The following is a 26,091-nucleotide window of genomic DNA, read 5'->3' as shown; positions in this document are numbered from 1 at the left end:
TCCGTTATGGCCAAGTAGGAATGCCTGAATCTTGCAAACAGGAGTTTGATGATCTGAGTTTATTGCACACCATTTCCCCCGTTGGCTTTCTGTTCTGTTTCCCATGTTATCATATTAGTGGTGTGTCCCACATGCTAGGCAATTTTTTTTTGGGGGGGGGGGATATCTTTAAGCCTATCAAAAATATATGCAAGTTAGCTTTCTAGATTGATAGTTCTTGCATGGTAAAAACAAACTTCAACCTGGAAAGGCTGAATCATCCAGAGCATTTTAGAGAACAAAAGTGTTGACTGATCAACTTAAAAATACAAGCTAGGTGACTATTTAAGTTAAAGCCTCCCCTAATTATCTAAGGAAAATCCCTTTAAATGTAAAATGACATCATAGATCTAGTGTAGCAAATTATCTGGAGAGTCTTTGAAGTGCCAGCGCAATGGACTATTTGCATGGGTCTAGTGTACTTTGGCTGTTCCAACAAGAGGGCAAGTTAATCTTTCAGGTACACTGGTAAAATGGTACCAGTGGTAAATTAAAGCGGGCATTATTTTTAGCTCAGGAAATTTTAAAGCAGAAGACAAGGCCCTCTATACACTCAGACAGACGGAACTAAGAGATTATCTTAGCTTGTTCACTCATTAACCCTTTCTAGATAGTACAGTGAAGATAGGAGAAATACAATAGAGGCAAGTTCAACTATCCAACATTCAACATCTCAAGTTTATTCAAGCATCCATGAGGAAATATAAGTGCTCAATTGAAGTATTTATACCCTTGAATATAGAGATCCAGATGTTGAAATCATTGCTATATTACTACTCTACTTATGGGGTTTTGGTATAAGCAAACTCTACAACATCCCATTTTTCCATGTTCAATTTGGTGCTTTAGTTTAAACAATACAATAGCTCATTGACTGTCAGAATAAAGTTGCCATTTGGGATACTGGAAATCCTGTTTAGGTGTGATCAAAGTTGGAAGCTTGCTTCTCTATGTTCCTAGAGGCTCAGAACATCAAGATATTATTAGCGAATAACTTTTAAAGAGGAATGAACACAACACCATTTTTTGTTATTAATGAGCCATAAGAATAGGAACGTAAATGCTTATTTTAAACATTTTACTACCTTGCAGTGCTTGAAAGGAAGAACATATTATGTTTAACAAAACAAGTAGAGGCTGTTCAGAAAGCAGTAAGAATCTCACTGCGATCCTCTCCCTGAAAATTTGTACAACACACATTTAAATCAGATACTTTGTTTGTTTGTATGTATAGGCCTCTGGTTTCTGTAACTATGCAGATTAGACAGATCTAGCCACAACTCTACATTGCGTAATTATGTTATGATTAAGAGAACAGATAGGAGTCCTTTGAAATAGCTGTTTGCAAAGAGAACGATAAAAAAAAACAAATCCCCATATTGCTCCCTGTTCATAAGGACAATCAAAAGTCCTAAGAAATATTGAAACTATCACTGAAAAGAAAGACAAAACATAAGATTTGCCATTTGCAGCTTTAAAATATGTTGTGTGTTACTCTTAAATTATGCATATGTTAGTGTAAAAAAGGTGGTTATATTCACTAAACAAGGAAAATTTCTCTGGGGACACAATGGGTTGGGATTCACCTAGCCAATCTCATCAGTGGAAGCCACTTGCACAATGGGGTTTTCTCCCACTCTCCTCTCAACAAGCTGCAAAATTCGGCATAGGGGGGGTTCGAGGAAAACCCTGGAGAGGGGGAGGAGAGCAGCTTCCAAGAGTAGCTCACATATACTCACATGACTCCCTCTGTGCTCTACAGTCCTCCTTTCAAAGAAGGAAAGCCTGTCACCTTCAGGGTGATGAGCACCAGGCACCTTTTTGGCAGCAACCTATTTTGTGTTTAAAGAAGGCTTGGTGACCACAATAATATTCCTTATTTGGTGTGCCTGCTGCCCCTTAGCAAAGCAAATAGTCTGGGGCAGTGAAAATTGTAGTTCAACAATAGCTCGAGGGCACCAGATTGGAGAAGGCTGGTTTAAAGTATAACATAATCTGCTCTGCCTATGTCACAAATTGTTTAAAGTGGTTCTTTAGCTTATCTATTTTGTGACTGTGTGTAGCAAGCCACTTCAAGTATCGTTCCACTAAGAGAGATTCTGTAGCCAGAATCAGCCCCTTGATCGTCAATACATTTGCTAGATACCTTTACTGAAACTGTGCAGCATACTTTTTCGCAGGACTTTAAAAATATGTAGACACTCCCTTAGTTTGAAATAGCAGAGTGTCAGCAGGAATTATTAATGGCACTACTTTGAATAGTACACCATTCAAGCACTTGGGTTTATTTACAAGTTCTGGAATCTCTAATTGCAGATGACTACTTTTAAACCTGTGATTTAGTTTGTACAATACTGCCAACTTTCATAAATCACTCAGTATTGCCATCTTCATGCAGCCTGACATCATTAGAAATTCTTCACAATGGTGAGGATTTGCATTTAATCAGCAACATGCAAAAACCACAGCCTTACCTGTGACATAGCTTTCTAAAGCTTTAGGCACTAGTGATTTAGCAGCTCTTAGGTCTGCCGATGAGCATTTGCCTGTCTCTAGGCCAAGTGACATTCCCATTCGCTTTAATACTTCAGTGTCATCATGGATCTCAAAAGTGCTATCAAAATTAAAAAGGTATTCAAATCTGTAAGAGGGGGGAAATGAGTGAGATTTCCTAGTACAGCTTAGATGCATTTTCTAAATTATATGTTAGTAAATGCCCAAATACAATTACACTGGCAGGATTACTTCATGAGTCAAAGCTATATTTAAAACATAACTAGGTACAGAAAGTGCTTCTGATTGCATCTGGTCAACTGCCATCTCAGCAGGGTACAAATTATTATATTTCCCCAATTAAAAACACTTTTTCCATGTGAGGCAATAGGAGTCCATAAACTTTCCCCCCTCATTAAACAGATTCAAAGTTGAGGGGAAATCTTGCTTAAGCCAAAATCTTTTCTTGTACTAAACCAAATGGATTTTAAAGGTCATCTACAAACTCCTCACTCAAATTCAGTGCCCCCCCCTCCTGCCCACCAAATGCATTTTAAGTGTATTTCATCCCTACTTAGGTTCTTTAGCCGTATAAAATTGGTAAAAATAACTTATAGGACAGCTTATAATTGCTATTAGAGAAGCTGTTCCAGAAACAAGATATTTTGTTGTTAGCCAGTTTTATTATGAAAGTTTTTATAACACAAATTAGAATATAAAACCAGGCACCAACAATTCTGCTTACCACAGTAAGTGTGGTGGTGCCTTCTGGCCAGCATGACCAACAGCCAAAAAACAAAGTGAAAGGGGGAAATGTACTATTTTTAAAAAATAAAAAATCTTTATTTCAAAAATAATCATAAATACCAATATACTGATAACAACATCTTAGCAGGTCAAATCCTATACAATGTCAAAAGTGTTTCAACACAGAGGCCTTCCTCATCAGGCGGACCGAACATAAAAAACTCAACATGAATTGGGAGAGAAATGAGTAAAATCTGGTGGCAAATTGTTGTTTTTTTTAATTTAGAAAAATGGTTTCTTAGACTTATTACAAAGCACTCAACACTACAGCATGTGCTTTAATATCACACTCACTTGTCAGGAGAGATGCTGCAATCTATGACGGTACTTTTGCTTGTGTTTATTATTAGAAAAGGCAGTTGTATTGTAGAATTTAAAGCTGGAGCACCCTGAGTCTGTTGTTCATTTTGTTGATTTCTTTGTACCAAATTTTTGAAAGCAATTTGCTGTAGAAGGAAATGAAATTTATCAAATTTTAAAACACATAACAAAACCTGTCCTGAGAATTGTTTTAGTATTAGGTGAAGCATTGAGAAGCTTACATTTTAGTATTACTGCAGATTTTGATAAACAAATGTAGGTTAAATCAGAAAATGTCACTGATTTTCTGTGATGCTAGACAGGGAATGACTTCTGCGTTCATACTGGTTTGTTACAGATTCCTTTGAACACTTATTTGCTGTATTAGGAGACAGGCTGCTTTTCAAAAGGCAAACTTATTTTAGTTTACAGCTGAAGGAAACATTGACATATGCACTCTGCTAGTTTAAGAATGCTTATATATATATATAGAGAGAGAGAGAGAGAGAGATATTAAAACCACACCACTTAACACTAGTAAACAACATGTAGTGCATTCAACAAAGTTTTACTCAGAGTAGACTGACTGAATTTAATGAACATGACTAAGTTAGGTCCATTAATTTCAACAAGCCTACTGTGAGTTAGCTGAACATCCCCCCAATGGATTTAAGTGATATCATACATTTGAAAAATATACCTGAAGTATAAGTTCTTGCAGCTGAGCTCTCTTCTGTTTTATACGTTCTATACGTCGTTGTTTCTCTATCTTAAATACAAATATGAAAAGAAAGTTACAAAACAGTAGATAAATACACAGAAGTGTCTTTTCCTCTGGGCCAAGGTGAAACTGCTTCATGACTGTTTTAGGGAACCTGAATCGCAGCATATAGGACATATATTGCAAAATCATCAGATGCACTTCAGATGCCATCAGAACCTTTCGTGCTGCATCAATCAAGTAGGGAAGTCAGCAAAGTTTAAGTTAAAAATGAGACAATACTTTAACATGGGGCAGCTAACCAGAACACTGCAATTCTGATTGGGACTTAGGTATAAAAACTATTATATTTTGAAGTTACTGTTTATTGTTTAGTTTCCTTTTAAAGCTGCCCTACAATTAATATTCCAGAGCAGTTTACAGTATATTTCTTAAGACTAAGATTTTATTATACATCTATAAAAACAGTATGTAAAGATTAATAAACTTCTATATTTTTTGGGTTGGTGTGGGGCCCACACAGATAGCACTCATACTCATAATTTATATAGAATCACTCTACTTAAAGTAGAATTCATGCGTCTCCATTTTATACACAGAAAATACAATGTTTGCCAATATAAATTTTACATCCCTCACTCACCTCAAGGTTTTGACATTCTTGAGCAGAGTTTGTAGGAAGACCTATCCATTTGATTTCTTTTTTCTCCTTTGAAATAATGTTCATCGCCATCAATACATTGAGGGCATCATAAACTCTCCGCCTAATATTCTTCTGATCATAAACCTGTTTAAAATGCAATACTGTTAAATATATCATCAGCTCACTACAGGTATGAAAAACAGTATTAAATCATTTTAAAATGCATATAAAGGTTTCACTGCAGGCAAGACATTAATGTGAACACTATAACTAATATTTACGGGCCAAGCTTGTAGAAAACCAAGATATATACAATATCAAACCAGTGGTGGTTCTCCTTCCCAATCACATACATATCTCATATTCTTCCACAGGAATGTGGAAAAGGCATATATAAATTAATGTGAATATTGTCTCTTTAAGTATTTACATGCTCAGAAGTAACTACATAATTGAAAAAAAGTATACAAAATAGGAAAAATATCATGCAAAAAGTTGCCTTGATTATATCCAAAGCTGAACAGGGGCCAAGAGAGGTCCAATTTATTACCTAATTAGCCGTAAGAACAACATTTGCAAGTTTGATTACAGAATTATTAGAGTACTGAATCTTTGAAAATGCCACGTTATAAGCATGTCTTTTTTATTAAAAACATAAGGCAACATTTGAACAGACTGAAAGGGCAATAAAACAGATGTTTTAATCTATAGATTGCTAGACTAAACCATGAAAAATTGAGAAAGCTAACACGTCAACTGATGCTGAATATTAAAGCAGTTTAAATACGTCCAAGCTCTGTGACTGCTGCATTCTTCCCCTTTCTATATCTGCTCATACTTTTCTAATTTGGGCTCAGAGGAAGCAGTGCTGGCAGCAGAAGCTTCCAAAGAGTGGCTACATCTCCCGCCACCTCAATGCCACCTGCATCATCACTCCCCACACAATCATGTCTCCCCCCGCTCGCAGGTGTTGCAGAGCTGCAGCCACTCTGCTCCTTGAACCTGGCAGGGCAATCCTGGACAGCGAGAGGAGCGCTCCTCTACTCGCCCTTGGACCATGAGATTTCACAATCACAATTTCCTAATGGTAAGATTTCACAACAGCAGCCTGCAAAAAAGGTTTTATAGTGCTGAAAAGTGATCTACCCATTTCAGTCCTTCATTGAAGGTGCTGCTCACTACTGCATCTCAGCAAAAACATCACTCTTATAGCAAACTGAGGCAGCTGAGTGTCTATAAGTTTAAAGCTAAAATAGGACTGGCTCCAAAATAAGGGAATGGTTTCCATCTACTTCGAAGAGTCGCAATGGTGGTACCTCGGGTTACATACGCTTCAGGTTACAGACTCTGCTAACCCAGAAATAGTGCTTCAGGTTAAGAACTTTGCTTCAGGATGAGAACAGAAATCGTGCTCCGGCGGCGCAGCAGCAACAGGAGGCCCCATTAGCTAAAGTGGTGCTTCAGGTTAAGAACAGTTTCAGGTTAAGAACGGACCTCCGGAACGAATTAAGTACTTAACCCGAGGTACCACTGTATACAAGTTTGTAAATTCATGGGGCAGGTGTAGGGGAGAGAGAGCAGGGATTTAAAAGCTGAAAATGGGCTAACAAGCACATGTGAGGTCCCAGGGCTTACAGAATGTTGACAGCAATTGAGTCAGAGAGAGACAGATAGACAGCTCTAAAGGAAACTGAACAGACTGTACAAGTTTATTATGTCAATCTATGACTGAAAATAGCTGAGGCATAGATTGGTAAGTGTTTCAGCAAAAGTGGGGTAGGGAAGAAAATTGAGGGTGGGGTGGAAAGAGCATTGGTCTCTTCAAGCCCTTAATAGTTTACACATAATATTTTAATTTGAACATGTGGGTTGCAAAATATTAGATGTGTATGAATGTTACTTTCTACTTACTGAATCTGTAGCTAAGTGGCCATTAGAGTTTGTAAAATCCGATACCAGCTCATCTGCAACTTCATTATAAGATGTTGTTCCTTTATGCTGGACCTTTTCACATACTTTCATTGAAAAATGTCTCAAACCCTTTCCATTTTTATCTCCTTTTCTGCTTCTTTTACTGTGATGAAGAAAAATTCAAATCTTAAGTTTGACAACAAAGACCAATCACAGATTTTTCATGTTAAGCACTATCTGTTTGCTGGAAGGTGCAGTATCTGAAAAAAATGTTTATTTGGGAGAATATGATAAATAATTTATGCTGCTAGAATCAGCCATGCAATTTTAATTTCATTCTCTTTCTTGCAAGATACTGCTTTGTGCTTACATTATGAATGTGTTCTTCTGCACTTCCAAAATTCTAGTAAACTAGCTAGATGGTTTAATGTACTGTAGAACCTACTCTGAAATGTAATCATTTTCAAACCAAAAAACCAGTAGCAAATCAAATAATTTGCTCGAAGCTCATAATGTTTTTCTTCTGGGGATATGATTCTATGTTTTTTGGAAATTCTACAATGGTATACTTGCTTACAACTCACGTATAATAGAATCAAATGGTGTATTTGCCATTTTTTTACTTGCAGTGGCAAAGAAAACCTCGTGGGGTCAGATCAAAAGCACATATAGTTCAGTACTTTGCTCCTGTTAGTAACTAGCTAGACTGTGAAGCCCACAGACAGGGCATGAGGTCAGTAGCCTACCACTACTGTACAGCCCCCCCTCCCCAGCAGCCAGAATCCAGTGCAATACTGCCCCTGCATATGAAGTTGCTGGTAGAGATGGTGGGAACTGAACCTGGGACCTTTTGACGTGAAAACCATTTGCTCTACTATGACTCTAACATATTTTTTTTACCGTCACTAACTTCACTTTTGCTTCCTATATACAAGTAGTAAAATTCAATTGCTATAAAGTCTTACAAGTGTAGCCCTGTAGTGATTGATAAAGCACTGAAGTACGTTTACCAGAATTGTGCCTGCAGAAAAGCACATGGTGATTTAAATATATTTTTCTCACCAGAAGTCAATGATAGATCTTATCACCCCTACAAAACTGCATTTCCAAATATTTTGCAAGTTATATAAACAACCGGACAGTTATTAGTTCGAGCCAGACAATCTGTTAGAATAAGTGTGCAAGTACAACAAAGGACAATATTATTTGCTCTATTACAGTAAACTGAACTATTTCAGGGAGATGGAAAGACACCAACAATTAAAAATGAAATCTTGCTAACAAGTTCAAAGGTCAGATATTCAGGATGCAGCACTGATACAAACCTTTCCGAAAAATCTGATTCCATAAAGTCTCGAGTTCGTTTTCTATCCCTGTAAACGTTAAAAAACAGCACATATCAAAATATGGATTTTAGGCTGTACTAATGTTTCATAGCACAAGTTATACCTATTCTAAATATTTTAAGTACTTGCTTTATTCATTTTTAAAGCTAGTCAAATATATTGAGCATAATTTGTAATAGTTGTAATTGCCCCTAGGGGAATGCAACTTGACTAAACTTAAATCCAATTAAAACTTAAATAAATTGGAATTTATTTGTACATTGATTGTTTCAAATTATTCAGTTTACACCACTAAGTGATTCCTTGGTTAAAGAGTTATTTTATTTAGATGAATTTATAGAAATAAAACCAATGGGTGAGATTCAGTTGTAAGAGTTTTGCTGGGATGAGAAATGTTGTTTCTGTTCAACATCATTCCCTGATCACCTTCCTGAGCTCCAGCTGAGGAACCTGAAACCTTGCTGGGGAACGGGGGCTGATCAGCAGGCCTTCCTGGACATACTAAATGAGCATCTTATTGGGGAAAATGGGCAATAACTTCTCCGTAGGGAAGAAGGCCAATGGAAGAGAAATTTTGATAGACCCAAGAGTTCTTAAGAAAGGAACCCTGGTAGAAGAACTGGATGATAAAACAGCTGGAGAATTATTTCTGCTGCCTTTTGTAGTGCTGGTGCCTGGGGTAGCTCTAGAACAGCTCTTGCCCTTTTCTAACTTTTGCAGAACTCTTGTAGGGACCCGGACAGGAACAAACTGGCCACATCAGTTCTCAAACTGGTCATAACACTCTCTGCCCTAGTTCTCTCTTAAAGCCAATTTTTAAGAGGATATGTGATTTCATTCACATTGTTATACGCTCGTACAGTGGTACCTCGGGTTACATACGCTTCAGGTTACAGACTCCGCTAACCCAGAAATAGATGAGAATAGAAATCACAGGGGGCCCCCATTAGCTAAAGTGGTGCTCCAGGTTAAGAACAGTTTCAGGTTAAGAACAGACCTCCGGAACGAATTAAGTAAGTAACCAGAGGTACCACTGTATAAACGTTTCTGTTTCTTATTGTGTTTGTTGCATTCCGATTATATGTAGTAGTTCCTCAATTTAAAAAAAATAATGAGATGAAACAACCAGGTCCTCAGTCCATGCAATGAACTGTGAAAGTGGTTGATCCTCAAACAAAACTCAAGAAAAGCCTGAGTGGTGAAGATTGCACCATTTTCCTCTGCTGGTTGCCTGCTCAAGACCTGGGCAGACTGCACCACATTAGCAGCTGTTGCTCCTGCTGCTTTTCCTGTTTTCATCTTTGCAGTGCCTATATAGCTAAGGTGGGTCTTGGCAGTGCTTCTCCTCCCAACATGCTTTCCTTGTCCTGCCCCTAGAGCAAGGGAGTTATTCAAACAAGCAGACACATGCACTCTGCTTACTTATCCTCCACAACCAGCCCAAAGGAAGAAGTTCATATGTAGAGCAGCAGGAGGAGGAGGAGACTGGCTCCAACTATCAGAAACATCCCACACCTTTGACTGGAAGGTGCTGTGGGTAAATGGGTGTTAGGTAGTTTGCCTGTTCTGGATGGGGTTGCACTACCTCTGGTTTGCTACCAAGCCAGGTTAAAGCGCCTGTCATTAACGTATGGAGCCTTAAGCAACTTGGGAACCATTTACCTGAGAGAACGTTTCCTCTTATATATAGACCTATCTGATTACTAAGACCTTTAGAAGAGGCCTTGCTAGCTGTGCAATAAGCGAGAGAACTCAACTGTGTGGCAACAAAGAAATGGGCCTTCTCATTATTACTATTTTACTATGTTTAGAGAAGATTTTAATGTCTGATGTTTTATTGTGTTTTTAATATTCTGTTGGGAGCCGCCCAGAGATGGATGGGGTAAAAATATATTATTATTATTTTGCAGAAACATTTGGATACAATCACTATAAGGAGGAAGGAAAGGGCACACTGGGGGAGGTGGTATTCGTCTGTGGAAGAGGACATACAATCTGACAAGCCAGAAATCACAAAAGAGGAAAGCTTCTCTACCGAATCATTGTGGGTGAAGATAGTATAGATGTAAATATTGCTGAAGCAATTGGGAACAGTGATTACAGTTCTATCCTATTCAATATATATATGTAAATGGACAATTGCTAAGAAAATCCAACATGGCCACATTTGATAATGAGGGGATTGTATGTATATATATATATATATATACACACATATATATATATATATATATATATATAGCATACCACTCTGTGATCCTCGGATGAAAGGTGGTATAGAAAATTTGTTGTTATCGTGATTATTAAGTTGAAAAGGAAAGTCAAGAGAGTTGGATTTCTCCAAAATCCTTATGAGTTGTTTAAAACCACAAAATCGAGAAAAGATATGACCAGGGCTAATAGGGTGCCTGTGCCATTAACGAGCAGCATAAAAGCAGCCATTAGAGACAAGAAAACTTCCTTTAGAAAATGCAAGTCTTGTTGAAATGTGGAAATGAACGGGAACACAAATTTTGGCAAAATAAATACAAGCAGACAATAAGGGATGCTGAAAGATAATTAAGGAGCACATTGCTAAAAACATGAAGACCACCAACCAAGAAATATTTAAATACATAAGCATCAAGAGACCAGCTAGGAAGGCAGTTGGACCTTTGGATGACAATAGAGTTAAAGGTGTATTGAAGTAGGATAAGGAGATTGTGGAGAGAATAAATGAATTATATGCATCTATCTTCACAGTGGAAGATATAGGGCAGATCCCTGTGCTGAAATTAACTTTCACAGTGTGAGGAACTGCGGCAAATAGTGGAGACAAAAGACATAGTTTGAGGTATTATTGACATTTTTTTAAAAAAAATGACAGGTTGCCAGGTCTGGATGGCTGCCACCCAATAGTTCTTAAAAAACTCAAATGTGAAATCGCTGAACCACTAACAAAAAGCCAGAGATAAGCATTGTCAAAGACAAAATTACCAAGCATAGTGGAACCAGTGGGGCTTCTATAAGAGTAAGTCCTGTCTCTCTAACCTGTAATTTTTTTTAAGACTGTCAACAGGCATATGATAGAGGTGATCCAGGTGACATGTATTTTGACTTTTAAAAAGCTTTTGATGCATGCAAGATCACACCAGTCATGGAACAGAGAGGTCCTCTGGTTAAGAAACAGGAAACAAAGTAGGAATAAATGGACAGTTCTCACAATGAAGGGATGTAGAAAGTGGAGTCCCTCAAGGATCAATATTGGGACTTGTCCTTTTTAACTTGTTCATAAATCACTTAGTTAGGGGTATTCAGTGAGGCAGCCAAGTTTGCTCATGATATGAAATTGTTCCGGGTGGCAGTAACAAAAAGGAGCTGTGAAGGGTCTCTCCAAACTGAGTTGAATGGGCAGTAAAATGGCAAATACAATTCAATGTATGCAGGTGTAAAGTGATGCATGTAGGGGCAAAAAGAATATCAATTTCACATATATGCTCGTAGGGTCTGAAGTGGCAGTGACTGACCAGGAGTGAGACCTTTGGGTTGTAGTGGATAGCTTTCTGAAGTTGTTTACTCTGCTTCTTAGCTAGCTGGGAGAAGTGAAGGTGAAAGATAATGAGTGCCCTAAAGGATAGAGGGTTTTTTTTATAAAAAAAAATATTCCTGTATTCCATACCTGCAAGTTAAAGAGATCTTGGATAACTTAGGCAAACAAAAGCAGATGATGTTACAGCAACCATATCTCTAGTTACCAAAAATTAAGACTATCTCTAGCACCATATAGATCTTACAAGCTTCTAGAATGAGTGAAAATAGATAAAGCAACTCAGCAAAATTCACAATAAACCAAGCCCAGCTGCTAAATTCAAAGTGTTCACCCCTTCCAATTTCTTTATATATATTATCAGCATGAAATCAAAATCTTTGCCATTCTAATGAACACTGAATATTTAAAATGTTTTAAATAGCACAGCTTCAAAACCGTTCAGAATAGCTGCATAGTAAGGCCCAAAATACCTCTTAACCTCTTGATGAAGAGCAAAGCTCTATGCAACAGCAGCCCATTTTGTTGCTCACCAATGGAACTTACACTGGCAAACTAGATTTTAAAAGAATAGCCTTTGCTTAGCCCTACTTCCAGATTGGCATACTTCTCTAATATGCAAGTGTGATGCTATACATACAACAGAAATTTAATGAAGGAGTAAGGACTTGTTTTAATTGCGCAAATAGTCTCCATTATTTCTATCATCCCATATATAAATTATGTAACTTAATGAACCTTGACCAAAGTCAAGCGGCTACATGTTTGCATACAAAAGTCAAAAGGTGCATTAAGTAGAATTCCTAACTTATGAAGAAAACATGGAACTCAGAATGAACATGCAAGAACGGATTATTTACCCTGGAACCCAGCCAGTGGCTTCAGTTATATGCATCTGTGTGACCATGGCTGATGCTGTGGTGTAGGGACACCCAATGAGAACACTTCCCGAATTGGTCAGTCTTTGTGGTGTGCTTATAATCTATGGAAATTAGAGAAAGAACAAATTAAACTCTGCAAAGTAAACCTGAACACAGAAACAGTAAAATATATCTTATATGGAGCTTAAACCAGAATACAGTGGTACCTTAGGTTACAGGCGCTTCAGGTTACAGACTCCGCTAACTCAGAAATAGTATCTTGGGTTAAGAACTTTGCTTCAGGATCAGAACAGAAATTGTGCTCTGGTGCCATGGCGGCAGCAGAAGGCCCATTAGCTAAAGTGGTACCTCAGGTTAAGAACAGTTTCAGGTTAAGAACGGACCTCCAGAACGAATTACGTTCTTAACCTGAGGTACCACTGTATCAGTATCTACCCTCAAAAATACACAATGAAAGTGTGGAAGTGTATAATTTTTAGAATTGGGACTGTGCTAAGAGATTAATGATGTTGGAATAAACTCTTAATATTTAGAATCAGGGTTGGAAGAGATCTAAAAAATCATGTTGCATGAATAAAGCCTCTCCAAGGCCATCTATTCCACTGTCAAACAGAACATACCAGCAAGAGGTTACTCCTAATTTTTAGCCAAAATTCTTTTGATACCACTGATTTGGGTACTGCCCTCTGTAAAACAAATTACAATATCATGCATGCGTGAGTCATTCAAATATTTGAAGATGGTCATTGGATCGCCTTTCAGTGTTTCCTCACAGGACACGGTCTCCAGCTCTTTCATTCTCCTCTGGACATGTTCCAGTTTGTCATTATCCTTCTTAAACTGACATTTCAAGAATACAGAGTGGTACCATTACTTCCAATGACCTGGATGCTATATGTTTGTTGATGCAACCTAGAATTGCATTAGTCCTGTTAGCTGCTGCACTGCACTGCACTGCTGATTTATTTCATAGTTTAAACAGGAAGTCTACATTTTCCATGCATCTCTATTCCATATCAAATGGTCTATAAACACAGCATGAGTTTTCAGTGTTGGCTACACCCTTAAGAAACTTTTGCAACAATATCAGCATGATGTCAGCCAGATGCTGTCCTATTGAGAGGCCACCTTCTCTTTGTTGAACTGCCAATCAAAACACACACAAATCCCTGATAGTAGAAGATGCTCTGTCCTATTGACTTGGGAAACTGAATTCTTCTTAACCATAATATGGGTTGTAACAATATCTTTCTACTTCCCAAGAGTAAACGTTACAATAAATGTTGCCAAGATTATAATAAAAATATTAAGAATGCAGTTCTTATTCACTTTACAGTGATTTAAAAATATATTTTAAAAATTTGTTAGTAGAAGAGTGCTTTACTTGAATAGAAGGAATAATTCAGCAAGATCGAATGTGGTGGTGGTGGAGCAGAATCCTACCGTCAGGCCCTAACCCCAACACATGTTCAATTCAAAATCCGTACAGAGTTCAGGTCCTCCACACCTGGCCTGAAATAGCTAAGCAGGGTTAGGTAAGACAGGAAGATAACAATTCACTTCCTTGCAATTTTCCTTAACGATGAAAACACAAAATTGTGTAATAACCTGATTTTTCTTTGTGAGCCTGTTCAAACAATGGTTGCCTCCTGGAGGCAAAGTATTGTCTAAACAAGCCAAATTTGAGAATGTAGAGTTCTTTCACATGAGTGGCATTCACAGCATTTATGGGGGGGGGGGGAATATGTATACTGATGGTTTAAGATAAGGAGATTAGATCATTCTGTATGGCAACATATTTTCAACTGAGAAAAACAAAGAATAGAAAACCCCAAACGTAACAGAATTAGGCATGCATATAAACTTATGCTAAACTACAAGTAACCATATGAAGGATATTTATGGGCCTGGCTGCATAAAAGTTTTTGTGGGGCCAGAGTTCAGCAGCAATCTTGAAAGATGAAAAATAAACAATATTCAGCGATATGCCATTAGGTCTCATCTGAGTATCATCCACTTAGTTATTTACTTTGGCATAGGCTTGTACAAACTGGAATTCTAGGATCTAAAAGCTCTTCAATTTGAGACAGTTAAGGCCTAACAAATTCACTAATGCACAACACAGTATGAAACTGATATGGTGCCCACCTTAACTTCCATGCCATGAAAGTAGTAAATATATTCTGGTCTAATGTTGTAATCATAACTCAAAGCAATTTTTTAAAGCAGCAAAACTCAAGCCTTCATCAGTTTACACTTAAGTTTTGTTAGTTTAGCAGATCCTCCATGCCAAATGTCATTCTAATAGGGAAAATGATCTAATAGGGAGTCCTTTTGATTTTAAGATGGCTAAACTTTTCAAGCTGAAACACAACATGCTTCAACTATGAAGCCACTTCTGCAGCTCTACAATGCCGTGCAGAGTTGCAAATGTACACACCCTGGTCTTGCAGACACACATCTATGAATAGTTCAGAAATGAACATATTAACACACCCTTACATTGGTATACTATACAGCTGTTGTCACAAATCTTGCCCCTTTAAACCATGGCTCAGAAGTGCTAATAATATTTTTTTTAAAAATTCTAGTGTTCATGCCTGCAAACAGCACACAAAGCTTTCCTATTTCAAGATTAAGTATTATTGATTGAAATATTAAATATTTGGTATTACAGTACTAACTATACCATCACTACAGTCTGTGTCAAGCAACAGTCTACAGACTAAGAACGCTACATTTTGTATTTTATTTGAATACAAGAATAGTGGTTAGTTTCTAGATGCAGTATCTTTTAATTCTACTCTACTGCCATCTACTGTAAATTTTTTAAAAATGCAGACAATAGGGTTAACTGCTTGAAAGTGCTCACCCAAAAACCAGAACAAAAGTAGACAAAACCATTTTGAACTTCACCCTGTTTGAGCCAGGCAATGCCAGCTTACTATAAAACCAGTTAAGATGTAACACCTCCAATCTTCTAACTGTGCTCAGAAGATTGGGAGCATGCCACTTACAAGCTCTCTTTCTCCTATGCTGGGCTATGATAATTTTAAATGAAAATAAGAGAGAAACTGGCACATGAGGAGAAGTATACAAGTCCTCTGTAACTCAATGAAATATACTATTGGTGCCCAAAGAGGGTAGAAACACCCCATACAACACATTTTGCTGCAGGCCTCAAAAATGACTGCACTAGGGAGAAGAGGAGGACGACTCCACAACTATTGGTGAATGACTGAGATAAAAGAGAGGCAGAGGAGTCACAAAGATGTACACATTATGTTGCAGGTCTCTCCCCTGTCCCTGCACCAGTTTCCTTGAACAGAACAGTCATCAAAAAAGCAGCAGCTTTTTCATACTAATAGGATTCCTCAAATGCAAAATATATACCAAAACAGCCCAACAAGGACATCTTGAGTTTTTATGCTTACAAAATGGGGAGAGGGTAACAGAAGCAGAGGATGGAAGTCTGGGTCTTAGACTAATTCCAAGTTAGGAAAGTAGATAGAAACTAACCTACAGTCCTACACTGATGCATCAGATAGGGCAGACCTAGCTAGTGGGGCAGGGGAGTATCTCATCAACAAAAAATGTAGTCTTGGCTTTCAGTTTCCCAAGCAAACAAAAAACAGTTGTGAAGATGGAAATCCAGCAGCGGTGTGGGGGCTATCCATTACATGGCACTGAGTGTCTCATGTTGCGTTAGTGGTAGATAGATCAGTTAATGTGGCAGCCCAGTGTGTGGCATCTGTGAAAAGGCAAATTCAATGTTACAGATCACTAGGAAAATGACTGAAAATAAGTCTATCAATGTCATATGCTTTCATATTAATCTATGCTGTCATACCACTTGAAATACTGTGTACACTTCTGGGTGACATGCCTCAACCTTGTAGAACTAGAAATGGGCAACTAAGATGATCAAGGGCTGAAGCTAGACCCCTATCAAGAATTGCTATAATGTCTGGGCCCTTTTAGTTAAAAACATGGCAAGTGAGGGGTGACATATTGGAGATGTGTAAGATTATGCATGGTGTGCAGAAAGTGGATTGGTTTTTCTCCTTATCACATAAGACTAGAACACAGGGTCTTCCAATGATGCTGACTAATGCAAGGTGCTTCAGAAGCCCAGCATATCTGAAGGGATGAGACCCTCTCCCTCCTCTCCAGAAATAGCAGTCTTTTGATACTGTACCAGAGTTCATAGTTTAATGCCACTAAATTTTCAGTTGAATATGTATTATTCAAAGACAAGATAGCTGCAGCTACCTTCAAAGTTTCCTATTATCGCGTAACATTTTAGGTTTTAAAACTGGCATTCAAGGTCACTAGTATAAAATTATATGCTGAAAACAAGATGTATCTTTCAGCAGAATTAGAAACTTTGAATATGTAACATGAAAAACCTACTTCCCCTCCGCTGCCCAGTAAGGGAACAACAATTAACAAACCAAACCTATTCAGTTCTGACATGGCCTAATGATTATTGGCTTGAGGTGGTGGTCTTTTACAATGGTGGTATTAGTGTTACTGAACACACACCTTGCTAAACACCAAGACACCCCATCTGTATTGACATCCTGTATATTTTGAAACTGCACCTGTTTACAGCGGCATTTCCTTGCTATTTTGACCCAGGCCTTCTGTTTTAATGGGATCATTATGTATTTTAATTATGGATGTTTTTATTTTAATGCTGTGTGGTTACATGTAAACAACTTAGAAGCCTATTTTGGCATTGATCTGTATATAAATTAAAAATAATTTCAACTTTCCTGCAATTTACCATACAGGAATGCCTTTATTAGTTTTGGTAACCTAAATATCACCGTAAACTCAGGGCTAAGGTGACAAGTATTAAAAAAGCAGGATATAATTATTTTCTGCACCATACTGCACATTCAGGAACTATAAACTCCAAATTAGCTGCCAGTTGCAGCTGGACAACTCTTGCAGTTCACTACAAAGACAGGATCTGGGTTAAGTGAAGTTCTTAACCAAATCCATCAAACTGTTTTGAGCCTCAGTCAGAGAAGCACACACCTGAACAGCCAACCATAGTACATATTAACTTATATCTTTTCTCCACGTCACACCACAACCGTTGTAAAAGCTAGCAACTTGCACTTTTATGGGCTTTAGTTGCTAAAAATGTCTGGTCTAAAAAATTGCCAATTCCATCTGCTAGGATGATTCACTGATTGAGGTAATTGATGTGCATTCTTGGATAACAAAAGGAAATCTTGATTTGATGCCCAATCAGATCTTTAAGAATTATGGACAGCATGCATGAGCACCACATTTTTTCTTTAAAATAAATGCTTAAGCATAGTAGCATATTTAGTCATTAATGTGATTTAGGTTAAATGACAAAGGACTATGAACTTAGGAGTATGACAATCAAACTGCAGAAAAGTAGCCTGTAAGTTGCCCAACAATATCAGAGTGGAAGTGACAGCATAAGATGCATTTAGCATATTATTGCATAATAAACTTCAAATATTAGCAAGTTCTACCGCGCAATGCAGTTTTATAGAGACAGGTGCTAAAAATTCTGCTAGTGACATGCTGGTTCTACTACCAAAAGATAAATTAATCTAGTAATAGACTGGTAATTGCAGGGGAGACATGGATCAATATTTTGTGCTATACAGAAAGAAGTGTTCAGTGGAATAAAAAAAGTCATGTGTATTATTTCTTTGCTCTTGTTTCTACAAGTGGAACTAAACCAATTAACTTTATTTGTTAAAAGCCAGATTTTTGCCAAGAATCAAGCATACAATGGACATTTGTTTACACTAAGTAAGGAAACTATTGCAAGGGAGTAGCAGGAAATATTGTGTAACTGTTTCTCAGTTTAACCACTAAGTGTGACTGCACAACAAGCTCAGTATCATTCCAGAACATCAGCAGAACTGCATTTATTAATAGCAGTCATACCAGCGCTTTCAAAATAGTGTTTCAACATGGCATGCCTAGAAACCAATGTTTCATTAAGCACCAATTAAGATGTTCTCTATTCAGAATCCTAAACTTTTACTAGCAACTAATGCTTACAACTAGTTGTTTGTTTTTCAAAAATAAACCAAACATTATTCATAAGAAAGAGTACTGGTACGCTGTCAGTTGGGAAGGAAATCTGGCATGAGTTTCTACGGTGCAATGCTGTGAAAGAAAAACAGTACTTACCATTTGGGGTCCAACATTCACATTTATTGGTGCAAATGTTTTTGGCAAACTCTTAGATGGTGAGTTGATGGTATACACTGGTAGTGCAATTATGGAAATATTTTCTAAAAAAGGAAAACCATCAGTATTATTTCTACAGAGAAAACAGCATGGCTATGGAAACAATTTTGCCATGTAAGCATGCCAGTAACAATGCTGTTAAGGAAACAGACACATTGTAAGAAATGAGAAAGGCATTGTGTATTTTTAATTTAAATCCTAGTTTTCCCTCAAGGAGTACAGAAAGTAAGTTTACCCTCACATCTCTGTGAGGCAGGTGAGGAAGATATAGGGACTTGCCCTATACCACCTAGTGAGCTTTGCAGCTGAGCAGAGGGGCAATTGTTTTCACACATTCAAACTCAACGTTAGCTATTGATTCATAACACTGGTTCAAAAAAACCCAAAGACAATGAGCACTGCCTCATGGAACTCAGTGGCTCTAGAAATGTTAAGTAGCATGTTCCTAACATGACTACCATTTTCTAAGCAATGAACAAAGGCTAAAAGATTAAACAACCCCTGTCTGCAGGCTCACAATCTAACTGAAATCAATCATGAGGGAAGAGGAAAACAAACATAAGAAAATGGTTCTTTCTGGCAATGATAAGTGGTGCTTATATTCTTCATTTGTTGCAGACCACCTGAGGCAGGAGTATACTCATGCATTCATAATTATTGGGAGATTCCACTCATGCCAGCTCCATCTGTTCTGGCAGACATTTGGTTCAGTCCCTATTGTTTGAGAAGACAAGGGCAAGGAGATTCACATTATCTGAACACAATTTCTTTTCCTCCCATTCAAGACATAAAGGCATAAAGGAACAGGCACAACTTTAGGAAACCTCTGCGTTTGAAAACTTAAAGATACTTATCATTTTCAAAGATATTGCACAGAGCAATAATCACTGCATTTCACATCTTACCCATTCAAAGCAAATACCCTAATGAAAAGTAAAGGTAGACTTCCTTTTCAAAGGAGAGCATTAAGGGTGCCCAGTACCAAAGTTTTACCTATAATCAGGGCACAGTTACTTTCACACATGGGAGCAAAACAATGTTGTTTCAGCAAGAGGCAAGCTTATACAGGGAGTTACACTGCAACATAAACAATTTCAGTACAAACCATACCTTCCCCAAAACCCAACTTATCTTGGCACAATCACCAATTATCTGATCAGGGCTGTGTATGTGCAACTTCAACAAGTAGACTGAATAAATGAAGCACACCAATGCCCATCTGAACTTATGATTTGTCATCCAATTAGGAGTCAATGTATACTGTATTTCCTAGTTGGATTGGGAGGGGAGAAGTGATTTAAAAATATGAGCTATTTGGCTAACATACTGTGAAATTATTCCTCTGATAAAAATAAAAAAAACTCAGGAAGGCATAATGAAATGCAAAGAGCAATTTGGTAACACGTTCTAATTTTAATTCTATTGATTGCTATCTGACCAGAATATATTTCTCCTGACCTTATTTTAACAGACCCTTCTTAGTTTCAGTATGGGGAAAAGGCAGGATATAAATATAATAACAATAATAGATCTCACTTGAAGTTTTACAGCAATTCTGCTCTGATTGCAATAGAATATTCAATGTTCTTTAGTCTTAGCAAAACATAACTAATGTATCATACTTGGAACTCTGCAAACCAGTCTGTTGACTAAGCGTGTGTAGCGTACATATCATATTAAACAGTATCTCTCTTGAAGACAGTTGCAGCAGTAGTTAAAAATTGGATCTGTTTACCTTTCACAGGCTTTCTATGCTTGTCCTTGTTACTTCACTATTTAGAAAGGGTATGTAATCCATTGTAGGAAACAGTTCTTTAGTTGTTGATTCTCTGTTCGCTATTCTGATATGAGGTCAATTCTTTATTTAGGTTACCAGTCTTTTGCCATGAAATTACCAGAAGGTCATAAATTCAATATAACATGATCCCAGTATGTCAAGCAGAAGCACCTGGTTTAAGAGAAGTTTTATTGGTGAACACAAATGTCTTCAATAAATGCTGAAAGCCATGTTTTCTATAGAATGTTAAACCAACACCACACATGGTATTATTATGAATAGATTTTCCATTTTACCCTAACGAAGGACACACACTTGCCAGCCACTTTGCCTTTGAATCTAAGATTTATTTAATCAGTTGGTACAGGCCTCACTACAAACCTTCTGTAATAGGATTTGTAAGAGGAAAGTAATTGTATGCAGACATTATTCTGATATAAAATCTCACCCAAAATTTAGATCTAACAGTTCCTTAGTATCTAGACGTTCCTTGTGAGCTATAAAAAGGAAGCTTTAGCCAGGCAGCAGTTAACCTGTAACATCAGACCATAGGGAAACAGAAAGTCATGGAAACACTATCACCTCCCAGAGCTATCTCCAGAAATCCTCATGAAGTATAAAGAAGCAGGCATGAAAAACAACAAGCACTGAAAGAATGAATAAAAGCAAAAGGTCAAAAAACTAAAGAGAGAAAAATCAATCTTGTGTCTTAAAGCCTACGTCAGAACTCCTGAAAGTGTACCAAAAAAGAGAGAGAAATGAGCATGGCATGAATAGTTTGACGAAGGATGCAGAAGGGGAGGGGGGAGGAATCTGATTAAATGCAACTGTTTAAGGCATGCATACAGACCAGAGTAACTCAAAGGAATCACCCACTATATCTTTAAAAAGATGAGAGCCTTTTTTTTCCGTTTTCAGTTGTCTGAGAAACTAGTTCACAGAACAAGAACACAAACAGCATAATTTAATATATATATTTAAATTCTATTATGTTAGTAAATAATAATGACCTGCAGGGAAAACAAAAACACTTCTTCATCAAAAATAATTTGTGTGTAAAAATAATAATAAAGACAATAGTACAATTACAATCTATGCCTAAAGGTTGTAGCATCAGAATGGAGGAGACAATGCAGGGCTACCTGATCTGTCTGTATGAGAATTGGGGTGACCATACCCAAGACTTGTGCCCGTGGAGACAGGCAGCAGCTGTGCTGCCTAGCTGATCCTTTCACCTCTCATGCACCTGGTGAATTTTATAATATAAGTTGTTTTGTTAATAGTGTTTTAAAGAAGGTGGCTGTTTTACTGATGATTTGTTAATTATTTAATATGATTTATGTTGTAATTGTGATATTCTACTATGTTGCTATTTATTGTATGTAAGCCGCTTTGTGACTCATGTGAGTGAAAAGTGGCAATGAAATAGAATGAATGAATGAATGAATGATAAGGCTCTCCACTTCTTCCCTTCCTAGAGTAAGGCTGGGAGGGAGGAGGACCTTGCTGCTGCTCAAGTAGCAGCATATGCAAAAAAGGAGAAAAGCTGACGCAGCTAAACTGGGGCATGCCACCATCACCATGAAGGAGAGGTGAAGCAGCAGAGGCAGAAGGAGAGGAAGGCAATGGTGATACCATACTATGTGATATGCCCTGAGCACTGTACCTCCTAGGAACAGCCCTGGAAGGATAGAATACTTTCTAGCAACAGAAGTTACAGCATAGCAAAATTAAAATAAGAAACTATCCAAGTTTAAGGGCTCTTGACTACTGGCACAAACTTCTGATAAATTATCTTATTCACACACTCTACTGTACCTCATTTAACTGTTCCTCTATTATTTTCTTAAAGACAACCACCACCTCAGTTACTACCTTTCATAGGAATGTCCACCATTATTGATTTTACTCAAGTCCCTAAAATCAGACAGTCAACATTTTATTTGAGAAGCAACACGATTCATCTGTGTTTTTAAGTTTTCAAGTCCAGAGTATTAATCTGTTATAAATTATGTGATTTATAAATTATCTGATATTTTGATTAGAAATGCAGATCAAAAATCTATCCTGAAAGTAAATGCATTTCTAATGAACAAAAGAAGTAATCCTAAACTTTTTAGTGATTTTAACAATATTAATTTTAAGTCAATAAATTAAGATTTATGCACCAACTACACAGACGCCTCTAAGTGACTTATAGCAAACAACAGATAGATATATTTTGAAATATAAAGAATTCAGTTATAAAAACCACTGCAAACCTCCTTTTCCTGTATAAACAATTGGAATAAAGGAAAAGCTCCCAGGGCAAATGTCTTAACACTTTAACACTGGAAGAAGTCTGCCTTAAGTGCTAATCATAGTGGACAGTGAACATGACTCAATTGGCAGAACATGAGCATGTGACCTGTAACAAGAAAGGTGGGAAGTTCTCTCAATATATGGACTCCTTACACAGATCTATTTGTTTAAACATCTAAACACAGCCATTCCTCCCTCCCTCTTACTTGTTTGCATAGACCACATATTGATATATTATGGTTTAGTTTGTACTGTATTTCAATTTTAAAAACTATTAATAAAGAAAGGAAAGTCACAATTCATATAATAACACACCCATAAAATAACCAGGTGGGAGAATATGTTAACGCTGAAAACACTAAAAGCCATTACTACTGTTAGAATCAATAAAAATGGAGGGGGAGTTAAAATATTCAACTGGTGGTAAAAAGATTGCAGTGTGTATGCCAGGTGAGCCCATATGTGGGGCCCAGGGGGGATGTCACTAAAAAGGCCTTCTCTATACTGCTTTTGGTGCCTGCCACAAATTGCTTTGTTATAACAAGTCTACCAAGGCATCTGATTTAAGTAAGTTTTAAAATGACTAATTTGGGGTGAAGTCAACATAGCACATTTCTGTTACCTGCTGCAACAATCTCCCCTCTCCTCCCACCACACACTATTCTGGGAGATATTCCGGCCCTCCAGAGTGTATTTGGGGGAAGCTTACAGGAGAGGTAGCCTCACTGTACTAGTTGAAGCCTCTGAACTGGCTTCCACTAACATTAATAGGGTAGTTGAATTCAGTCCTATATTTCATTTTTTAATTTTTATATGTTACTTGCTTTTAATGTTCATTTTTAATTGGTATTTTAATGAATATTTCAGATTGCCTAATGCAAGCTGCTTAGAGGTCCTTTGCTCTATCAAGTGATATACAGATTTTGTTAAATAAACACACTTTTAAAAATCTAATTGTTTTGCAAGCAGTCTTATTTGTTTTTATAATCATAAATACTAAAGTTGCTATGGCTTTCGCTGCTCTGATGAAGTTAATACTTTTAAAATACTTAAATGCTACTTCTCAATGTTTGACTCAATTTTTTTTAAACTGACCAAATGTCCAAACTAATTTATCAAACTTAAATTGATACAAAATTACAATTAACTGCAAAGTTGTTTTAATTCAAAATATTTTAATCATTCAATCATGCTTAAATTTAAGAAGGCCTACTTGCATATCCAAGCTTTGTATAAGAAAAGGCATGCTCTTCTAAACAGAATGCATTGAAGATTTACTCAAATTTTACACGTATCAAGGATTATTTTCAGTGACTGGCACACTAAACCCATCTCCTATTAATGCTCATTTCTTGTCAATAATGTAAAACAGCACAATATCAGTTCCAGCCTAATAGTGCCACCCACACTGTCTTGGAATAAACTATAAGGCATCTGGTGTGTCATGAGCCAACAATATTCAACCTAGGTCAGTGCTAATATTTTCGAAGCACAAATTAGCCAAGTCCACCAAACCAGTTAAAATTAAGATACTTCTTCCAATTGCTTCTTCCAAACCTCCTTTTAAACACACACTGTGTGCTGGCAGCGTTTTTACTATGCTCACTTTCCCCTCAATGAAAAATCTTAAATTGCCAAATGTTTTATTTAATTTAAAATAAAAAATTTAAGGCATAACTATTTTGAGAGGTTTTTACATAGTGCCATACCCAGCACTTTTTATTTACAAAAACTGATTTAGCCCACATTATTAGGATGAAGATGACATATTCCAATTCTGAATCTCTAAGTGACAAACTGTAGTAACTTCACCCCTCCCCCAGCATACTGCTCTTTTCCTGTGTAAACTTTCAGGAATGATTTATTGAGCACATTATGTTCAACTCTTAAAACAGGTAAAAAGTAAAAAGGTAAAAAGTATCCAATGCATTAGGTAAAAATACTTACCCAGGAAGACCGAAACCAAAACGATATATTCCCTGGACTAAGGAAGCATGCCTTTTACTGCAGTACCAAGTCTCCAGTCTTTGTTACTATTCAGAGGAAACTTGAGACGGTGCCAGACATGAGCAGTCAAATGCAGAAGCACTCCATTTACAAGTGGATATCTAGAATAGCAAAAGGATGCTCTGATAAGATGGTCTCCTGTATAATATATATTAATTTCCCCAATAAACTTTCTAACTGCACAAAGATTTATAATAACTTTCCTTGAAACACTATACTTTGGCTAAAATTCAAAGTAGTGACGCTAGCATGTGAGAAAGAACTGCATGTGCAGCAAGAGCTTACTTTGTTATGACTACTACAGCAATTCTCACTTTCCAAGAGGCAAGCAGTTTCTAAGTTGCACATGATGGTGCAGAAATATCAAGATGGTGCTCTCCTCTCTCATTCTCAACTAAACAAAAAAATACCACTTTTTGAATTCTTACTGTATGCCAGCAGTATAAATATTGTGTTCCATTTACTCAGAAATCAGAACATTTTAATTTATAAATAAAAGAACGCAGGAAAGATACCTTAAGCCACCTTGAACAAAGTTACTTGAAAGGAAGAATACAACAGGAAGCTCCTGAATTACAACTCATCAAGAGGTTCACTGTTATCACTAATTGGACTAAATTGAGACAATGAATTCTGACCACACTGCATGCATTAATTGGCTTTTCAATGCCAGGATATGTTATAAGCAACTCTTTTACAAATGACCACTGTTAATCACTGACTCTGTACTTCTTACATTCCATCTACCTCTGACTTCACTGTTTAGATTTTTTAATAAAAAATATTTATCTACCATTTTATATTAAAAGTTATCCAAAGCAATTTATCAATAAAATAATAGAACTCAAAACTTTTAAAATTGCAGTATCCACAGCAGATAAATGATGGGATGTGCCAGACCAATACTAGTGGTTGGGGAAGACCTGGATGAAGAGTTATGTTTCTAACATATGCCAAAACCTTAGTAAGGTCCATGCATATCTAATTTCCAAGGGGAAGCAGTTCCCCCACAAGCCATGTGCTTATATAACTGTGACTCATGATAACATTTATGCATCTGATTATGGGAGCTGCAGCTTATAGTATA

General features: G+C 37.1%; 1 protein-coding gene across 4 annotated transcripts in view; it reads right to left on the bottom strand.

The window, feature by feature from the left end:
* TFDP2 (transcription factor Dp-2) overlaps window positions 1-26,091 on the bottom strand; it is a 36,359-nt gene that overhangs the window by 6,700 nt on the left and 3,568 nt on the right. For 2 of the 4 annotated variants that reach the window (XM_083442917.1, XM_083442915.1), the window contains 10 exons: window positions 24,945-25,105; window positions 20,655-20,867; window positions 18,860-18,963; window positions 12,647-12,768; window positions 8,240-8,287; window positions 6,915-7,077; window positions 5,004-5,147; window positions 4,340-4,408; window positions 3,634-3,785; window positions 2,514-2,680 (listed from right to left, as the gene is read on the bottom strand). In XM_083442917.1, coding sequence (XP_083299043.1) covers window positions 2,514-2,680; window positions 3,634-3,785; window positions 4,340-4,408; window positions 5,004-5,147; window positions 6,915-7,077; window positions 8,240-8,287; window positions 12,647-12,768; window positions 18,860-18,862 — 868 coding nt within the window. In that variant the 5' untranslated portion in view covers window positions 18,863-18,963; window positions 20,655-20,867; window positions 24,945-25,105. The remainder of the gene's footprint in view (window positions 1-2,513; window positions 2,681-3,633; window positions 3,786-4,339; window positions 4,409-5,003; window positions 5,148-6,914; window positions 7,078-8,239; window positions 8,288-12,646; window positions 12,769-18,859; window positions 18,964-20,654; window positions 20,868-24,944; window positions 25,106-26,091) is intronic. The other 2 variants (XM_083442916.1, XM_083442918.1) reach the window with 2 other exon arrangements.

The sequence above is a fragment of the Podarcis tiliguerta genome (genome assembly GCF_965153285.1).
Source record: "Podarcis tiliguerta genome assembly, chromosome: 5".
Lineage (NCBI taxonomy): Eukaryota > Metazoa > Chordata > Lepidosauria > Squamata > Lacertidae > Podarcis > Podarcis tiliguerta.
Note: the sequence above shows the minus strand (reverse complement) of the source record. Positions and strands in the feature narration are given on the sequence as shown.